General features: G+C 47.7%; 1 protein-coding gene across 1 annotated transcript; it reads left to right on the top strand.

Annotated features, from left to right (window-relative positions):
* The first annotated feature begins 1,342 nt into the window (after positions 1-1,342).
* On the top strand, positions 1,343-1,921 carry LOC115692947 (uncharacterized). The gene has a single exon (XM_030619930.1). It carries the CDS (start codon positions 1,343-1,345, stop codon positions 1,919-1,921), a length of 579 nt encoding a protein of 192 aa, XP_030475790.1.
* Positions 1,922-14,600: the final 12,679 nt, after the last annotated feature.

Raw genomic sequence — 14,600 nt, forward strand, 5'->3', positions numbered from 1 at the left:
ATATCCCGTTTAACGGGGAGGGCCAGATCGACCCTCAGTGTCCCAATGGTGATGTAGTGGACCCCGTTGCTTCAGCTGAGGAGAGTGTGAGTTCGGATGGTGTACCCGTGGAGTATGAGATGGATGAGCTCGATCCGATGGATATGGAGCAAGCTGAGTGGGATGATGATCCAAAACCGATGGACCCTGATGACGAGCCGGAGCCCATTGAGGAGGACCCTGCGCCAGAGGGCGAGCTCGAGGCTATGGATGCAGAGGAGGAGTCTTCAGAGGCTGAGTCCGAGCTGGACTCATTAGATTCAGAGGAGGAGCTGCCTAATAGTTCTACATCCTCTGAGTCTTCTGGTTCCGACCCGGACTGGGTCCCCTTGGATAGCCTCAGCTTTGGATAGGACGGGCCGTACCTTTTTTATTAGAGCCCAGTCTTAGTTAGTTATCTAACCCCTGGCCGCTGTCCCTTTTTGACTATAGTGGCTGTTGTTCGTTTCTGGGTATGTTGTACCCCCTGTAAATGAATATTGTACATATTTTATGGTTATGCAAAAGTATGTTTTTACTCATATTGGTTTTTGTTGTTGTGCTATCCATGGTTGTCTTATTTATCGTACGGGTGTATATATCTATTTGAGTATATACGTCGCTTCCGCATGTGTATTGATATCTGTGTTGGGCGATGGGTCGGCGACGCTTCCTGGGACGTCGCAGTAATTTCGACCTAGGAGAGGGATGCTCGCGCTTTGTGGGGTACGGGGCGTGACATCCCCGTTTGATTTGGTATTAGAGCAAGGTCAGCTCGGTCAAACTAGGTCAAAGTCTGGAGTGATAAGGAGTAATGACCTTGGATAGCCAGTAGGGTGACCTTGTGTGCTAAGTGTACCTCCTGACTGTCTATGTTTGATTGAGTGCATATGTAAATTGACCCGTGATGTACAGGTGCGGCAGGACCTGAGGTGAGTATGTGTACCTCCTTGTTGAGGTCCTGTGTTGTTTATGCATAGCCGCATGCTAAGTGGTTGATTGTTGTTGTGCTAGCTACCTGCCTAGGACTTTAGACCGGTTTAGTTGATTTAGGTCTCTAATTCCTTGTGGAATTATAGCAGGTAGGCGGTTAGTGAAATCAGTACCAATGAGGAGAAGAGGAAAGGAACCCCAGGGACAACCCAGTGCAGGAGGCCAAGAGGCCAGAGATCCTAGACTGGAAGATGTTATTCAGACCCTGCACAAGATAGGAAACATTATGGGTAGGCAGGCTCAGGAAAGGGCTGCCACCATAGCTTAGGCTGCTGAGGCTGCAGCAGCAGCTGCTGTGAATGAGAATAATGCCAATCAGGGGCAAGCTCAAATGGCGGTGAACCGACAGATGCACCAGCTAGTTGAACAATTTCTGAAGCTAAAGCCGCCTAAGTTTACTGGAAAAGGTGACCCCGAGGCTACACCAAGATGGGTAGAGGAATTAGAGAAAGCATTTGAGGTGTTGAGGTGCATCGAGAGTGAGAAAATAACCCTGGCTGTGTACCAGTTGCAAGAGAACGCAAATGATTGGTGGAAGGCCACCAGTGCTAGGGTGTTTCCTAAAGGTGTCGCCCAGACTTGGGCTGCGTTCACAGAAAGTTTCTATGGGAAATACTTCTCGGATAGTGCCAGGGAAAGGAAGATAGCAGAGTTTATGCAACTCTGCCAAGGTCAAATGATTGTAGATCAGTACGAGGCGGAATTTGCTAGATTGTCCAAGTTTGCGCCGAGGATGGTGGAACATCCCGAGGATAAGGTACGAAGGTTCCGGGAAGGATTGAAACCTGATATTCGCACTCAGTTGATACCGACAAATTTGAGGACCTATGAGGACATTTATGATAGAGCTCAGGCTCTTGAGCGGGACCAAGTAGATAGGGCAGCCGCATCTGGATCGCGGTTTGCCTAGAACAAAGACAACCGCCGCTTTGGAAAGAAGCCGATGACAGGGAATCGGCGTTTTGTCCCGCCAATTAGGAGGAACATTGGGAAGCCGAACCCTCCACAGAACCGATTTGGGGCATGCTTTAGATGTGGGAGTTTGGAGCATCAAATTAAGAACTGTCCCCAGCAGCGCCCTTTTGGACCCCCAGGGCAACCGCAGCAAAACCGAATAGGGAATCAAGCTGGGAATCCCCCACCGGCTAACCAGGGCAGACCGCCAGCGCAAGGACGAGTTTATGCAATGGCGCGAAGAGAGGCGGAGGATACGCCGAGCGTGGTCACAGGTACGATTTCTTTATGTGATCATGCTGCCTATGCATTGTTTGACCCGGGGGCGACCCATTCATTTATTTCAGAGCAGTTTGTTAAACTGGTTGGAATTGAATCTGCTGTGCTTGAGACCATGCTTTGTGTGACAACCCCATTAAATGATAAAGTGTTAGTGTCATTAGGGTGTCCTAGTTGTAAAATAGTGATTGGGGGTTGAGAAGAAAGCATCGACTTGGCAGTGTTGGCCATGTTCGATTTTGATGTGATAGTTGGAATGGATTGGCTGGTTAAACAGAAAGCTGTAGTGGATTGCAGCAATAGGGTGATCCAATTTAATCCGGTTGGACATCCTAGATTCGAATTTCAGGGAAACCGAGGAGGAACCTCGATCCCTTAGATTTCCTCGCTCGAAGTAACTAAGTTGTTGGATGAAGGGTGCGAGGGGTATTTGGTGAATGTAATTGATCCGACCATGGCAGAATCTAAGTTGGAAGAGATACCGGTAGTGTGTAATTTTCCCGAGGTTTTTCCTCAGGAATTGCCTGGTTTGCCACCGGAGCGAGAAGTGGAATTTGTGATAGAATTGGCCCCGGGCATAGAGCCGATTTCCAAGGCGCCGTATCGGATGTCTTTGTCAGAATTGAAAGAGTTGAAAGTCCAGATGCAGGAATTATTGGACAAGGGTTTCATTCGTCCTACTGTGTCTCCATAGGGAGCACCGGTCCTGTTTGTAAAGAAGAAGGACAGGACGTTGAGGTTATGTATCGACTATCGGCAGTTGAATCAGGTGACGATTAAGAATAAGTATTCACTGCCGAGAATTGATGACCTATTCGACCAGTTGCAGGGGGCCTTAGTGTTTTCTAAGATTGATCTTCGGACTGGATACCATCAGTTAAGAATCCAGAAAGAGGACATTCCTAAGACCGCTTTTAGGACGCGGTATGGGCACTATGAGTTTATAGTGATGCCCTTCGGGTTGACCGATGCCCCTGCAGCTTTCATGGATCTAATGAACAGAGTGTTCAAGGAGTTTTTGGACAGATTCGTCATAGTATTTATTGACGACATATTAGTATATTCGAAAAGCCCGGAAGGGCATGAGATACATCTAACTGAGGTTCTACAGACTCTGAGAGAACACACGCTCTTCGCCAAGTTCAGCAAGTGTGAGTTTTGGCTAAGTAGAGTAGCGTTTCTTGGACACATAGTCTCGGGAGATGGAATTTCTGTGGACCCGACAAAGATTGAGGTAGTAATGAAGTGGCCAAGACCGACCTCAGTAACAGAAATCCGAAGTTTCTTAGGATTAGCTGGCTATTATCGACGTTTTGTAGAAGGGTTCTCGTCGATAGCCATGCCGTTGACGCGATTGTTAAAGAAGGACTCTAAGTTTGAATGGAATGATAAGTGCGAGAAAAGTTTTCAGGAGTTGAAGCATAGGCTTACAACTACCCCAGTTTTGACTATTCCATCTGGACCAGGAAGATTTGAAGTCTACAGCGATGCGTCGCTAAGAGGACTTGGTTGTGTTTTGATGCAGTATGGAAAGGTAGTCGCATATGCGTCGCGCCAGTTGAGGTCGCCTGAAATGAATTATCCAACGCATGATTTAGAGTTGGCAGCAATTGTTTTTGCCTTTAAGATCTGGAGGCATTATTTATGGGGGGAAAAGTTCCAGATTTATACTGATCATCAAAGCCTCAAGTACCTGTTTTCACAGAAGGAATTAATATGAGGTAGCGCCGATGGATGGAACTTCTGAAGGACTACGACTGCGACATTATGTATCATCCCGGGAAAGCAAACCGAGTAGCGGATGCGCTAAGTCGCAAGTCGAGTATGGCGTATATGATGGTCAAAGAGTGGACCTTGCTGGAAAGACTCAGAGACTCGGAGTTTAAATTTGAGTTGAGTCAGATGTCTAGCCTGATGGCCACATTGAGAATTGAACCGGAAATCCAGGCAAGGATTAAGGCACTCCAGTCTATGGACCAAAAAATACAAAAGATTGTTGGATTGGATGCCGCTGCAAGGAAACCGGAATTCCAAGTGAATGAGGACGGAATTTTGAAGTTTCGAGGGCGATTGTGTGTGCCTAATGATTTGGAGCTCAAGGAGGAAATTTTAAGTGAGGCACATCGCAGTAAGTATAGTATCCACCCTGGTAGTACAAAGATGTAATAGAATTTGCGGCAACATTATTGGTGGAATGGACTGAAGAAAGATGTGGCCAAGCATGTGGCCAAGTGTTTGACGTGCCAACAAGTGAAGGCACAACACTGTAAGCCAGGAGGACTACTGCGACCATTGGAAATCCCCGAATGGAAATGGGAGCACATCACGATGGATTTCGTCTCCGGACTACCGAGAAGCCAGCGAGGACATGATTTCATTTGGGTGATAGTGGATCGACTGACAAAGTCAGCGTACTTCCTGGTAGTGCGAAAGGATTTTGAATTGGAAAGGTACACGGAGTTGTATGTTCGACAGATCGTCAGATTGCATGGAGTACCAGTAACGATCACGTCGGATCGAGATCCGAGGTTTATAGCCAACTTTTAGAAGAGTTTGCAATCGGCCTTAGGAACAAAGTTGCAGTTCAGTACTGCCTATCATCCGCAGACGGATGGCCAGTCTGAAAGGACGATTCAAACTCTGGAAGATATGTTGCTTGCCTGTGTGGTAGACTTCCAAGGCAAATGGGAAGAACAGCTGCACCTGGTAGAGTTCGCATACAATAATAGCTACCAGCAAAGCATTCAGATGGCACCGTTTGAAGCCTTGTATGGCAGGGCGTGCAGGACGCCAGTATGCTGGAATGAAGTCGGTGAAAGGAGTATCACCGGCCTAGAGTTGGTTCAGCAGTTGGTTGAGGCAGTTGAGATTATCAGGAAAAGGCTAAGGACCGCACATAGTCACCAGAAAAGTTATGCCGATCGGAGACGACGACCTTTGGAGTTCCAAGTGGGAGATCATGTATTCTTCAAGGTGTCGCCTATGAAAGGATTATCCAGATTCGGCAAGAAAGGAAAGTTAAGTCCGAGGTTTGTCGGGCCTTTTGAAATTTTGGAGAAGATTGGCGATATGGCTTACCGACTTGCCTTACCGCCCAATTTGTCCCAAGTTCACAATGTTTTCCACGTGTCAATGTTGAGAAGGTATGAACCAGATTCGACCCGCGTTCTAAGGTACGAGGAGATAGACGTGGACGACAGGGTGTCGTACGTGGAGAGACCAGTAAGGATTGAGGACAGAAAAGAGCGTGTACTTCGGAATAAGGCGATCCCGATGGTCAGGGTCATATGGGAGCACCACGGAACCGAAGGTGCCACTTGGGAAAGCGAAGAGGCCATGAGACGTCAGCACCCCTATCTGTTTGAGTAGATAGGTTTGGATAGTAAATTTCGAGGACGAAATTTTTTGTAAGGGAGGAAGAGTTGTAACATCCCGAATCTCGACTCATTTCCGGGATCAATAATATTGATATTATTCCTCATTCAATTTTAGTAAGTCTCGCCCGAAATTGAGCTCTCTCGGGATACTAACCGAAAGGGAATGGCTAATTAGGAAACGGTACGTGGACCAGGGACCCGATCGCGAATCGGGCACCGATTTCGAGAAACGATGGGGACATTTTTTGGGCCAACGTGGGCCGATCTTAGAAGGGTGACGGATTTAGTTTGGCCAATGATGTACGATCGGATCGCGAGTGATTCCGCACGACCGAGAGTGCGCATGGCGAACAAATCCCGAACTTAAGCCGAATGATTGCGACCTCCGGAACTAGTGATAATTCCTCGTGTTCTCCCGATAATCGAGACCGTCATGACTCGAGTAACCCTAGGTCGATACGCGTAACCCCTAAACAGCATCCCGTTAGTGAGAAATCCTAAAATTCTAAATTGAGCGATTTTGGTCACGGAATTGAATCCGAAGTTGGACGTCGGATTTCGGGGTCGTGAGCGACTATTTTGCGAGGACGACGTCATTTTAGTGTAGCCACATGTATTTGGGGTTAGTACGGTCGAAAAATGGAATTTTGGCCCGAAATCGGAAAATGAACATTTTGCCCCTAGGCCAAAATTGGGCATTCCGAATTTTTGGACAAATTTAGAGAATTAATTTGGGGATAAATCATGGATAATTATCAGATTATTAATGCTGGAAAATTTAGACCAAAATACCACTAAATTATTAGACTTGGATTAATGAGAACCAAGTGTTGAAGGGCAAAATGGGAATTAAGAATTTTGGTCAAACTCCCTTGGACCAAATTTATTGGCCATGTCCCTTTCTCATCACTCTCCCCGGCCAACTCTCTCTCTCCTCTCCCTCTCTCCCGAAATCTCTCTCTTTCTCTCTCTCGCAGTGGCCGTTACCACCTCCGGAGCCGAGCACCCCCGGCCGCCGTTCGCCGCCGTGCCACTACCTGAGCACCACCTGACCGCCTCACCACCACCGTCCCACTCCCTCTCTCTTCTCTCTTTCCCGTTTGGCCAAGGACAACCGGACCGGCTCAAGCCGTGGGCCGCTGGAGCAAAGAACCGCCGAAGCCGCCGACCGCCGTTCGCTTAGGCCATCACCGTCTCGCCTCGCCGTTCCATCACCACCTGACCTGATCTCTCTCCTCTCCCCTGTCCGGCAACCGACCCTCACCTTTCCCCTTGAACCGCCGCTCGCCGGACCGCCGAGGACGCCGCCGCTCGTCGGAACGCCGAGGACGCCGCCGCTCGTCGGAACGCCGCCGCCGATTCTGCCGCATGTCGGCGATTGGCCGCTCGTTCCCTGCCGGTTTAGTTCTGTTTAGAGCTTGGATTAGGTGAGTAATTAAGCTCTAAACCCTAATTAGGACTTCAATGCATTTCTAGATAGGATTTAGTGGTTTTAGGGGTTAATTAGGGTGTTTAGGGGTTGATTAGTGACTGGTTTAATTGTGGCTGTTATGGTGGTGATTTAGGGAGATAATTGAGGTACTTTGAGGTTGAATTGTGGTCCTTACTGAATTTATTTGTGGCTGTCCAAGGCGGGGCTAATTCGTAGTGAGGTGGATTAAATTGGAATTGAACGGTATTATTGCCGAAAATGCTTTGGTTAGCCTAATTGTGGTTGAAGTGTACATGATTGTATTTATTTAATGATGCCCCGTTGCATACCTAGAATGGCCGAAAATGACTAAGTGTGGCGGGCCTTGATTTTGGCAAGTTTATGGTGCACTATTAGTGTGAATTATGTGCCGTGCCGATTTGTGTTTGATTGGAAAATTTGTCATGCCGATAAAATCTTGATTATTCATATTGTGGTGCTATTGAGCATGTTATGGCCTTGAGTGATCTTATTTTGGCTTGATTGGATTATGTGGCTGAATGGAAATTTGGTGCTCATTGTGCATCGTGTGATTGCCCGAGTACGGGAAATTCATGGCCACGCATTTTGTATGCTGAGAATGGGCATGAGACGAAAATTTGTGCAAATATGCGTGCTTGGCATGAATGTATGATCACTAATGGCCTGATGCGTTTCGACGCGGGGTCGATGCCGTCCTGACGCGTTTACGCGGGACGATGCCCGGTTCGTCCGGAAGACGGCGTTGGTCCGTAAGGAGATCGGTGTTGCGCCTGATGCGTTTTATGCGGGCTAGAGACATTGGGCCATATGTGCTTCGGCGCGGGCCGCAGAGTGTCGTGGGCCTTCGGATCGTGGCCTTCGGGTCGATTTATAATGTGGCCTTTGAGTCGTGGCCTTCGGGTCGATTTATAATGTGGCCTTCGGGTCGTGGCCTTCGGGTCGGTTTATAACTGCAAATGAGCCGTGTGCCTGAGTGCAGCATTTGAGCCAAATCACGAGCATGGAAAATGTGTGCCGGAGTGTGTTGGCTAATGTGCGTGCCGGTGATTCGCATGTGAGACAGGCATTAATGAGCATGACCATGTGTATGGCGTACGTGTGACCAGTGTGTTGCGTATGAGCCGTGATCATTATTATGAAATGCCTAACTTGCAGGGTCAATTGTATGCTCGATCTGGGCTGAGGGCCTAGGTCAATTGGTTGAAATGATTATATATTGTTTGTTTATTGCCTATCAGGAGGTGCACGTTAGCCTAGTTTCGGTTTAGGGATTTTTACTCGCTGAGATTCGTCTCATTGTTGTATAAAACCTCTCTTTTCAGACCCCCAACCCTGAGATGGCAGAGGCACCAGTGCGTTTCGGGATTCCCCACTTTATCGAGAAGAAGATGTCTATACATCCCGTAGGGAACGGGAATATGTACATTAGATACTATACCTTAGTATGGGTAGATGTCGAGGAGACACATTCTGAGACCCATGAATATGTTGCATGGTGTTATAGAACTTTTGCTGGGGAGGAGACCGGGCCCCTTCGGACTTTTGATATCCCGTTTAACGGGGAGGACCAGATCGACCCTCAGTGTCCAAATGGTGATGTAGTGGACCCCATTGCTTCAGCTGAGGAGAGTGTGAGTTCGGATGGTGTACCCGTGGAGTATGAGATGGATGAGCTCAATCCGATGGACATGGAGCAAGCTGAGTGGGATGATGATCCAGAACCGATGGACCCTGATGACGAGCCGGAGCCCATTGAGGAGGACCCTGCACCAGAGGGCGAGCTCGAGGCTATGGATGCAGAGGAGGAGTCTTCAGAGGCTGAGTTCGAGCTGGACTCATTAGATTCAGAGGAGGAGCTGCCTGATAGTTCTACATCCTTTGAGTCTTCTGGTTCCGACCCGGACTGGGTCCCCTAGGATAGCCTCAGCTTTGGATAGGACGGGCTGTACCTTTTTTATTAGAGCCCAGTCTTAGTTAGTTATCTAACCCCTGGCCGCTGTCCTTTTTTTACTATAGTGGCTGTTGTTCGTTTCTGGGTATGTTGTACCCCCTGTAAATGAATATTGTACATATTTTATGGTAATGCAAAAGTATGTTTTTACTCATATTGGTTTTGGTTGTTGTGCTATCCATGGTTGTCTTATTTATCGTACGGGTGTATATATCTATTTGAGTATATACGTCACTTGCGCATGTGTATTGATATCTGTGTTGGGCGATGGGTCGGCGACGCTTCCTGGGACGTCGCAGTAATTTCGACCTAGGAGAGGGATGCTCGCGCTTCGTGGGGTACGGGGCGTGACACGAGTTCTTGGGTCCACGTACCGTTTTCCTAGTTAGCCATTCCCTAATAGTCAGTATCCCGAGAAGGATCCGTTTCGGGCGAGATTTACTAAAATGAAATGAGAAATACACATCTATTTCATTGATCACGAAAGTGGGTCGAATTCAGGATGTTACATTCGCGATCGTTCGAAATAAGTTCGGGATTATTTGCCACACGCACTCTCGGTCGTGCGGAATCACCCGCTTCCGATCATACGTCGTTGGCTAAACCAAATCTGTCACCCTCCTTGGATCGGCCCACATTTGCACAAAATATACCCTCGTCGTTTCTCGGAATCGGACTCGATTCGCGGTCGAGTTCTTAGGTCCACGTACCGTTTTCCTAGTTAGCCATTCCTTATTGGTCAGTATCTTGATAAGGATCCGTTCTGGGCGAGACTTACTAAAATGAAATGAGAAATACACATCTATTTCATTGATCACGAAAGTGGGTCGAATTCAGGATGTTACAACTCTTCCCCCCTTACAAAAATTTCGTCCTCGAAATTTACGACCCAAACCCGACTACTCAAACAAATAGGGGTGCTGACGTCGCATCGCTTCCTCACTTTCCCAGGTGGCACCTTCTGTTCCATGATGCTCCCAAACTACTTTGACCATCGGGATCATCTTGTTTCGCAGCACTCGGTCCTTTCTATCTTCAATCCTCACTGGCCTCTCCACGTACGACACCCTGTCGTCCACGTCTATTTCTTCATATCTCAGCACGTGGGTCGGATCCGGTTCATACTTTCTCAACATCGACACGTGGAACACATTATGCACTTGGGACAGGTTAGGCGGCAAAGCGAGCCGATAGGCCAAATCTCCAATTTTTTCCAAAATTTCAAATGGACCTACATACCTCGGGCTTAATTTCCCTTTCTTGCCAAATCGGGACAATCCTCTCATTGGCGACACCTTGAGAAACACATGGTCACCAATCTGAAACTCCAAGGGTCTCCGTCTCCGATCGGCATAACTTTTCTGACGACTCTGAGCTGTTCTTAACCTTTCCCGAATTATCTCAACTGCCTCAACCGTCTGCTGTACCAACTCTGGACCTGTTATACTCCGTTCACCCACTTCATCTCAACATACTAGTGTTCTGCATGCCCTGCCATACAATGCCTCAAATGGTGCCATCTAAATGCTCTGCTGATAGATGTTATTGTAGGCAAACTCGACGAGGTGCAATTGCTCTTCCCATTTACCTTGGAAGTCCAACACACATGCATGCAATATGTCTTCTAAAGTCTAGATAGTCCTCTCCAATTGGCCATCCGTCTATAGATGATATGCCGTACTAAACTGAAGCTTAGTTCCTAAGGCCACTTGCAGACTTTTCCAAAAATTGGCCGTAAATCTGGGATCACGGTCCGAAGTGACCGTCACTAGTACCCCATGCAGTCGGACAATCTGACGTACATACAAATCCGTATATCTTTCTAACTCAAAATCCTTTCGCACTGTCAGGAAGTGCGCTGACTTAGTCAGTCTGTCCACTATCACCCAAATCGAATCGTGTCCTCTCTGGCTTCTTGGCAATCCCGTTACAAAATCCATCGTGATATGTTCCCATTTCCATTCTGGGATTTCCAAAGGTCTCAGAAGTCGTCCAGGCTTACAATGCTACGCCTTTACTTGCTGACAAGTCAGACACTTCGCCACATGCTTGGCCACATCTGTTTTCAAATCATTCCACCAATAATGTTGTCGAAGTTTCTGGTACATCTTCGTGCTGCCCGGATGAATACTATAAATGCTCTTATGAGCTTCCGATAAAATCTCTTCCTTAAGATCTATATCATCGGGCACGCACAAACGTCCTCGAAACTTCAAAACTCCATCCTCGGACACTTGGAAGTCTGGTTTCCTCTTAGTGCTATCCATCTCTTGAATCTTCTGGATCTCGGAGTCCGTAGACTGCAATGCCTTAATCTTTCTTTGAATCTCCGGTTCGATCCTCAATGCCTCGAGTAGACTCGACATGTGGCTCACCTCAAATTTAAATTTCGAATCTCTGATTCCTTCCAATAAGGTCCACTCTTTGACCATCATGTGCGCCATACTTGATTTCCGACTTAGCGCGTCCGCTACTCGATTAGCTTTTCCCGGATGATATAAAATGTCGTAGTCGTAATCCTTGAGAAGTTCCATCCAGCGACGCTGCCTCATATTCAATTCCCTCTGCGAAAATAGATACTTGAGGCTCTGATGATCCGTATAAATCTGAAACTTTTCACCGCACAAATAGTGCCTCCAAATCTTAAGTGCGAAAATGATTGCTGCCAGTTCTAAGTCATGCGTCGGATAGTTCATCTCATGAGGCCTCAACTGACGTGACGCATAAGCAACCACTCTTCCATGTTGCATCAATACACATCCAAGTCCCTTAAGCGAAGCATCACTATAAATCTCATATCCTCCCGTTCCTGACAGGATGGTCAATACAAGCGCCGTCGTCAACCTACACTTTAGCTCCTGAAAGCTCCTCTCACACTTATCGTTCCATTCAAACTTCGTTTCCTTCTTGAGCAATCGAGTCATCGGCGTGGCTATTGATGAGAATCCTTCTACAAAATGCCGGTAATATCCTACCAAGCCTAAGAAACTCCGGATCTCTGTTACTGACGTCGGCCTTGGCCACTTAGTCACTGCCTCAATCTTAGTCGGGTCTACAGAGATTCCATCTCCGGAAATTATGTGTCCAAGAAACGCCACTCGGTTGAGCCAGAACTCGCACTTACTAAACTTAGCGTAGAGTGCGTGTTCTCTTAAGGTCCGTAGTACTTCTGCCAGATGTTCCTCATGTTATTCCGGGCTCTTTGAGTATACTAAAATGTCATCGATAAAAACTATAACAAATCGGTCTAAAAACTCCTTAAACACCCGATTCATCAAATCCATGAAGGCAGCGGGGGCATTAGTTAATCTGAAAGGCATCACTGTAAACTCATAATGCCCATACCTCGTCCTAAAGGCCATCTTAGGAGTATCCTCCTTCCGAATTCTCAACTGATGTTACCCTGTCCGTAGATCGATCTTAGAAAACACTGAGGCTCCTTGCAATTGATCGAACAAGTCGTCAATCCTCGACAGTGGGTACTTATTCTTGATGGTCACCTGATTCAACTGCCGGTAGTCGATACACAATCTCAACGTTCCATCCTTCTTCCTCACAAATAGCACCGGCACTCCCCATGGAGACGCACTTGGGAGGATAAATCCCTTGTTCAACAATTCCTGCATCCGGACCTTTAATTCCTTTAGTTCCGACAGGGACATCCGGTACGGTGCCTTCGAGATTGGCTCAGTTCCTGGGGCCAACTCGATTATAAATTCCACTTCTCTTTCTGGTGGCAAACCCGGCAATTCCTGAGGAAAGACTTCGGGAAAATTGCACACCACTGGTATCTCTTCCAATTTTGGTTCCGCGACTGTCGGATCAACCACATTCACCAAATATCCTTCACAACCCTCATCCAACAACTTGGTCACCTCTCGCGAAGAAATCCAAAGGATCGAGGTTCCTCCTCGGTTTCCCTGAAACTCAAATCTAGGATGTCCAATCGGATTGAATTGGATCACCCTGCTACTGCAGTCCATTATAGCCTTTTGCTTAACTAACCAATCCATTCCAATAATCACATCAAAGTCGAATATGGCCAAAACTGCCAAATCTATCCTTTCTTCTCTACCCCCGATCACTATCTTACAATTAGAACATCCAAGCGAGACTAATACCTTATCATTCAGAGGGGTCGACACACAAAGCATAATCTCAAGCAACACCGGTTCAATTCCAACCAATCTAACAAATTGCTCTGATATAAACGAGTGGGTAGCCCCCGGATCAAACAAGGCATACGCAGCATGATCACAGAGAGAGACCGTACTTGTGATCACGCCTGGCGTGTCCTCAGCCTCCTTTCGCGCCATCGTATACACCCTTCCTTGCACTGGCGGTTTACATTGAATAGCCGGCGGGGGATTCCCAGCCTGATTCCCGATCTGAGGCGGCTGAGCTCGCATTGGTGGTCCTGTTGGACCCAGATAAGGGCAATGTCTGATCTGATGGTCCATGCTCTCGCACTTGAAACAAGCCCCAAACCTATTCTGCTGGTGGTTCGGCTTTATGAAGTTCTTCGTTACGGGAGGGACAAATCGTCTATTTCCCGCCATCGGCTTCTTCCCGAAGCAGCGGTTGTACTTAACCGGGGCAAACCGCGATCCAGAAGCGGCTGCCCTGTCCACCTGATCCCGCTCAATAGCCTGAGCCCTCTCATATAGGTCCTCATAAGTTCTCAAATTCACCGATATCAACTGAGTGCGAATGTCGGCTTTTAGTCCATCCCGAAACCTTCGCGCCTTGTCCTCAGGATGGTTTACCATCCTTGGCGCAAACTTAGACAGCCTGGCAAACTCTGCTTCATACTAATCCACAGTCATCTGGCCTTGGCGGAGTCTCATAAACTCTGCTAGTTTCCTTTCCCTAGCACTCTCAAAGAAGAATTTTCCATAAAAGTTCTCAGAAAACACAGCCCAAGTCTGGGCAACACCCTCAGGGAACACTCTTCCCCTAGTGGCCTTCCACCAATCACTAGCATTATCTTGCAACCAATATACCGCTAAGGTCAGCTTCTCAGCCTCGGTGCACCCCAGAACTTCGAAGGCCTTCTCCAGCTCTTCCACCCAACGTGGCGCGGCCTCGGGGTCACCCTTTCCATCAAACTTTGGCGGCTTTAACTTTAAGAAATGTTCTACCAGTTGGTGCATCAGCCTATTTGCAACCACTGGGGCCTGCCCTTGATTGGCCTGGTTTCCATTAACAGCAGCAGCTGCAGCCTCAGCAGCTTGGGCAATGGCGACAGTCCTTTCTTGAGCCTATCTTTCCACCACATTTCCGATCTCCTACATTGCCTGAATGACTCCATCAATCCTCGGGTCTCCTATTCCTCGGCCCCTAGTGCTCGATTGCCCTCGACTTCCCCTTCCTCTGCTCATCCTTATGGGTTTTCCTTACTACTCAACTACCTGCTATAATTCCACTCAGGAATTAGAGACCTAGGCCAAACTACACCAGTTTAAAGCCCTAGGGACAGAATCACAACAGCAATCACCTAGCATGCAGTTAATCACAACGGCACGAAGCCTCAACCAAGAGATATGTGCACTTACCTCGGGTCCTGCCGCACCTA

This window comes from Syzygium oleosum, unplaced genomic scaffold, assembly GCF_021117445.2.
Source record: "Syzygium oleosum isolate NSW1041296 unplaced genomic scaffold, Sole_v2.1 Sole_v2.08, whole genome shotgun sequence".
Taxonomy (NCBI): domain Eukaryota; kingdom Viridiplantae; phylum Streptophyta; class Magnoliopsida; order Myrtales; family Myrtaceae; genus Syzygium; species Syzygium oleosum.

Bases quoted from the DNA above. Each gene is read 5' to 3' on its own strand.
- LOC115692947 (XM_030619930.1), top strand. From the start codon at position 1,343: ATGGCGGTGAACCGACAGATGCACCAGCTAGTTGAACAATTTCTGAAG.